This window comes from Triticum dicoccoides, chromosome 5B (genome assembly GCF_002162155.2).
Source record: "Triticum dicoccoides isolate Atlit2015 ecotype Zavitan chromosome 5B, WEW_v2.0, whole genome shotgun sequence".
Taxonomy (NCBI): Eukaryota; Viridiplantae; Streptophyta; class Magnoliopsida; order Poales; family Poaceae; genus Triticum; species Triticum dicoccoides.
In genome coordinates this window covers 81,477,033-81,481,761 of record NC_041389.1, presented here as the reverse complement: position 1 = coordinate 81,481,761, position 4,729 = coordinate 81,477,033, and the positions used below count along the sequence as shown (strand labels likewise).

At 43.1% G+C, this 4,729-nt stretch overlaps 1 protein-coding gene across 1 annotated transcript; it reads right to left on the bottom strand.

The window, feature by feature from the left end:
- Positions 1–3,656, bottom strand: LOC119305215 (DNA topoisomerase 2-like). Its single transcript, XM_037581796.1, has 12 exons — positions 3,362–3,656; positions 3,122–3,277; positions 2,891–3,024; positions 2,635–2,800; positions 2,308–2,523; positions 2,042–2,228; positions 1,897–1,946; positions 1,390–1,818; positions 1,093–1,311; positions 922–996; positions 743–839; positions 1–624 (listed from the first exon to the last, which is right to left on the bottom strand). The coding sequence occupies exons 1-12, from the start codon at positions 3,503–3,505 to the stop codon at positions 188–190; spliced, it is 2,310 nt and encodes a 769-aa protein (XP_037437693.1). The 5' UTR covers positions 3,506–3,656; the 3' UTR covers positions 1–187.
- Between the last annotated feature and the right edge of the window lie 1,073 nt (positions 3,657–4,729).

The window sequence follows — 4,729 nt, the reverse complement described above, 5'->3', positions numbered from 1 at the left end:
AGCACCAGATGTATGACTAGATGGATGATCTATGTCTTAACTTGACCACCGTGTCAAATGTCACAAGTAGATGGATTTGAGAAATGTAAATGGTAATAGCAGACTCCAGATGCACAAGTCTCAAATGTGACAAGTAGATGGATTTGAGAATTAGGAAAAAGGATATCTCAGAAACTAGACATTATCGTCAATCAATCGATGTAGATTGCTTAAGCCTGGCTGACCTTCTCGGTGCGACAGGCTGAGCTGAACTACCGGAGGGAGGGCAAGGCTCAGCATCTTCTGCTCCTGTTGAAGCGCTCGCAACTCTTTGCAAAACCGAGACATTCTCTTTGTTGGAGTCACTCATCTTTCGCACCTTCTTCCCAGGAGAAGGATCACCGGAGTTGCTCTGAGCAGGCGCCCTCTTCCTGTTGGTAGTCTTCTTTGGCTTCAGGGCAGCAGGCTTTCTTCCACCGCTTTTCTTCTCAACTTGCACTTCTTCGACGGCAAACTTGTTGTCCTTGTTCTCACCAGACAACTCGGTTAAGGATGCCATGGCATTCTTTGCCGTGCCTATTTTGCTTGCCTCGTTCCTCCCTTCCTTTCTTTCCTGCTGTCCTTCTGTAGTCTCAGTTTTAATGGCTGCACAAAAACACAACATTGATGTGCACAAAAAACAACATTGTAAGAAATCAGCTTAAACTTTTGTAAGAGATGGATACTTAATGTGCACAAACACAAGATTGTACATGGGCATTACCATTATGTTCTAGAGAGGAGTCATCAAAATTATAAATAGCCAGACGGTCTTTTAGTTCGAGTGCTTCGTCCTCATCATCTGTCACCGGTGCACTTGCCTACGAAATTGTTAAATTGACTCGTAAAAGCAACAAACAAACTACGACACATACAGTACGAAGGCTTGCTCGAGGACCCAACCTTGTTGGGTCGTTTCTTCTTTTGTGCTGCAGGTTTCGTTTCAAAATCTTCATCGTCGCTCCCAGCACAATTTGCCTCCAAAAGTCGATTGTTTTATCAGTAATAAAACTGTGAAAGAACAATATATACTGCCTAGTAACTTAAGAACTTTATCATTTGTTTCCTCTGTACCTTCTGAGGTTTGGCTGCAGTGTTATCATTTGTTTCGCTCTGTACCTTCTGTGGTTCGGCTGCAGTCTTATCATTTGTTTCACTGATCTGCACCTTCTGTGGTTCGGCTGCCGTCTTCTTAGGTTGTTTCTTGAGAGCTGCTTTACGCACCTTCTCGACTATGGAGTTTTTTGCCAGTCTACGTCTTATCTCCTGTTCAGCTTCTTTTGCATCAAGCACCTGTGTCAAAATAAATGAGTGAGAAAACCTGAAAGACAGATAACATGGAGCAAATCTTTAGAGGGAAGCACTGCTCACATCCAGTTCCTTTTCAAGAGCAGCAAGGTCTCTCAGCCAAAGAATTTCTGGAGTTGTTTTGCCCAGACTTTCAAGTTCGTCCTCTAATTTCTTTTGTCGTGCGACAAGCTCCTGCACCTTCTCCAGAGTCAAGGTACCAATTGCCAGAGCGAGAAGATACTCATAATCATCTTCTTCATCCACTTCTTTAGCCATTGTTTTTTTCTTTTGCAAACGTTCTTTAGCCATAGTTTTATTCTTTGGGAAAGGTTCTTTAGCTGCAATTATCTTATTTGGGAAACGTTCATATCCCTTCTGCTTAAGCTCCAGGAATAGCTCTGCCCTCTTCTTGTTATTGAATACGATGTCCCCGGAATTAACAGCAAGAATAAACCTCACTTGGTTCTTAGGCTTCAACAATTCTTTCCCAATATTATTCAACATTACTTCCTGAACAGAATAAATTAGTTAATGTGGCAGTTTGCACTTGAACATCATCATGACAAAGGAAAAGTTCAAGATATGTACCTTTCTTCTCGAATAGTATTCGAGTCTCAGCTTGAAGAACTCTCTAAGTACTGAAAATGTAACATAATTCAAGATTCAAAACCGCATTAATAAGAGAAGGGGTTTGTAGTTGCAATACAGGTCCTTATTAGATAGAGATACTCACTGTCCTCTGGGGTATCATATTTTTGAATTTTACCATTCGAGTCAGACAAGTGCATGTTTGATGTTCCTATTGTGGTTTCCAAATTGAATTTGTTCTGAAGGCCTTCTTTCTTGGCAATATTCATGTTTTTCTCACTCAAGATAACCTCAAACTCCAGGCTCACACGATCGCATCGTGACTGGTATTTCTGTAAATTGGTTGCAATTGAAGAAAATCAAATCATCTGAAACGGGGGCAGAGAAGGGACTATTTGTATAATTAAGTACCTCTAGAAATGACGGTTCCTTGTTCTTGTCCTCTGCCTTTTCCTCTTCCATAACAGAAATAGGACATATGGATTCAAGGAACTCATCATAATCGCTAGTCCAGCATCGGATGGGGAGCTCAGTAATTTTAAGCTTGGTGCCATCAACTTCCTCTATAACTCCAGCGGTGGTATACGTGACACCCGCTGCCTTTGAACATGTCTTCTTCAAAGTGCCCTGACAGGTTATGAACAGAAGATTTGCATCAAAAAGCAATTGTCAAAATTAAGGAGCTAAACTGTCAATGGAACAGGCCTATGCTATCGTAAAAACATTTCGCGGACCGACCTTGAACCCCTTGTACCAAGGGTCCATCGGTACAACAGTCTGGCCATTAAGCAACCTTTTCAGATTAGCGATAATGTCTCTTGGATTATAGTTTGGGACATAGCTGTTTGACTCGTTGTCAATGCCAGTTCCATTGACCAAAACCATGGGAATGATTGGCATATACCTGAAGCAAAGGTGGCATATTTCAGGTAAACAAAAATCAATCGATTCAAAACATTGCAGGATGAATGCTAGCTGGAAGAGATAATGTTACCAGGTGGGTTCAACTGACTTTCCATCTTCATTCAAATAGTTGAGAAGAACGTCGTCCTCCTTTGGAAAAATTAAACGGGTGATACGTGCTAATCTGGTGTAGAGGTACTTGGCATCACAACAATCTAGCCCACCCTGAAATGAATGATTGTAAAACCATGGAACTGGTTAATTACAAACAGGGTCATACTGTAAGTACTTGGCATTTACTATAATAAAGCTAATAACCCACCGTACTCCTGGTACCAAATTGCCCGCTGGGCGTGAAAAGGCTAATGTTATTGGTGCCAACAAAATCCTGAGCCATCTCTATAACTGTGCATGCTAGACACTGCTCAGCATGTTGGTATGCTGATTGTTTTGACACATAGTCACTAAACTCTGCCACCTGCAGTGAATAAAAGGCAGCGAATTTAGGACTCCCACGCACACCTTGGAACAAATTCAAGAACTCCTTTGGCACACAGCACACCTGAATCTCTCCTTTGACCAGATCCTTCTTGAAGGCGCACAACAGAACCTTCCTCCGCCAGGGTTTAAGGCCGTCGACCATTGAAGGAGGTGTCGACCGATCAGGGTCTGAGAATGGACCAAGGTCATTTTCGTCGTAATACATCGGAGAGAATTGCTCCGGCTCCGGCTCCGGCTCCGGCGAGTGCTTCGGCTGGGCGTGGCGGTGCTCGTCAGTATTTCAGAATCGAAAATGGAGCGCCGTGCTCGTTTCCATTTCCGTTGAACGTGCAGCCGCGTGATTTGCAGTGGGAGCGAACCAATCGCGTGCGGTTAGGACGGATACGTATCAATCACGATTTCCTCGCCATGGTAACCAATCTCCTGGGCCCAAAGGCTAGGAAAGTGTGTCAGGCCTGAAGAGCCTGTTTTATCTGAAGTATATACTTGCCTCAAATTTTTTTTTGAAGATATGCTAAGCATGAAGAACATATTTTATCTGATGAAGATGCGTTTACATTCAGTTAACCAAGGGCTGCGATCAATCCACAATGGTGTTTACCTGGGGTCGTCAGCTCTGGTGTTTCGTGTATAACCGATATATCCTGTGGTGCTTGAAGCATATGCTTGCATGGAATCATTGGATCTAGCGGAGGATGTTGACATTCAGAACCTATTAGTGGCCTCGGACTGCCAACGGATCATCGATGATATCAATCAGGGGACAGGAGGTCCTCATGCGGCTATCATACATGAAGTATTAGACCGTAGGAGTAGCTTTCAGTTTTGTAATGTCATTCATGAGCATAGAAACTTCAATTTTGAGGCTTAAAATCTTGCCAAAGTTGCTTGTAATCAAGGCATATACTCCCTCCATTCGGAATTACTCGTCGTAGAAATGAATGTATCTAGACATTTTTTAGTTCTAGATACATCCATTTCTGCGACAAGTAATTCGGGACGGAGGGAGTAGGTAGACATGGCTGAGCAAGAACCTCATGACCCAGCTATTATACCTATGGACATTACCTTGAATCAATAAAGACGGCAAGATTTCTCAAAAAAAAGTTAACCAAGGGTTGCGAATCTGCAATCAATCCACGCCGCCTCCTAATCGACAGTCGCGATGTGCCACGACAGCCCCTTTTGGAGATGTTGACATACCAATTGTGTAGACATGCTTGGCATAGGAACTAGCACTAGAATCCGCACTGTCCCCGCAAAAGAAAAAAAAACTAGCATCCACACTGCAATCATCATCATCATCATCGTACAGACAAAATGAGCAACAGTTCTAAGAAGATGAGACACGACTACTGGACTTGTAGGTCGCAGCCTCTCTCAAATCAATTCACGACTAAGCGCATCTACAACCACAGCCCCCCCTCCC

Coding starts and splice junctions, on each gene's coding strand:
- LOC119305215 (XM_037581796.1), bottom strand. CDS start 3,505: ATGTATTACGACGAAAATGACCTTGGTCCATTCTCAGACCCTGATCGG. Junction 2,229..2,307: donor AGGAACCGTCATTTCTAGAG/GTACTTAATTAT, acceptor ACCAATTTACAG/AAATACCAGTCACGATGCGA. Junction 997..1,092: donor CTGCAGCCAAACCTCAGAAG/GTACAGAGGAAA, acceptor CGACTTTTGGAG/GCAAATTGTGCTGGGAGCGA.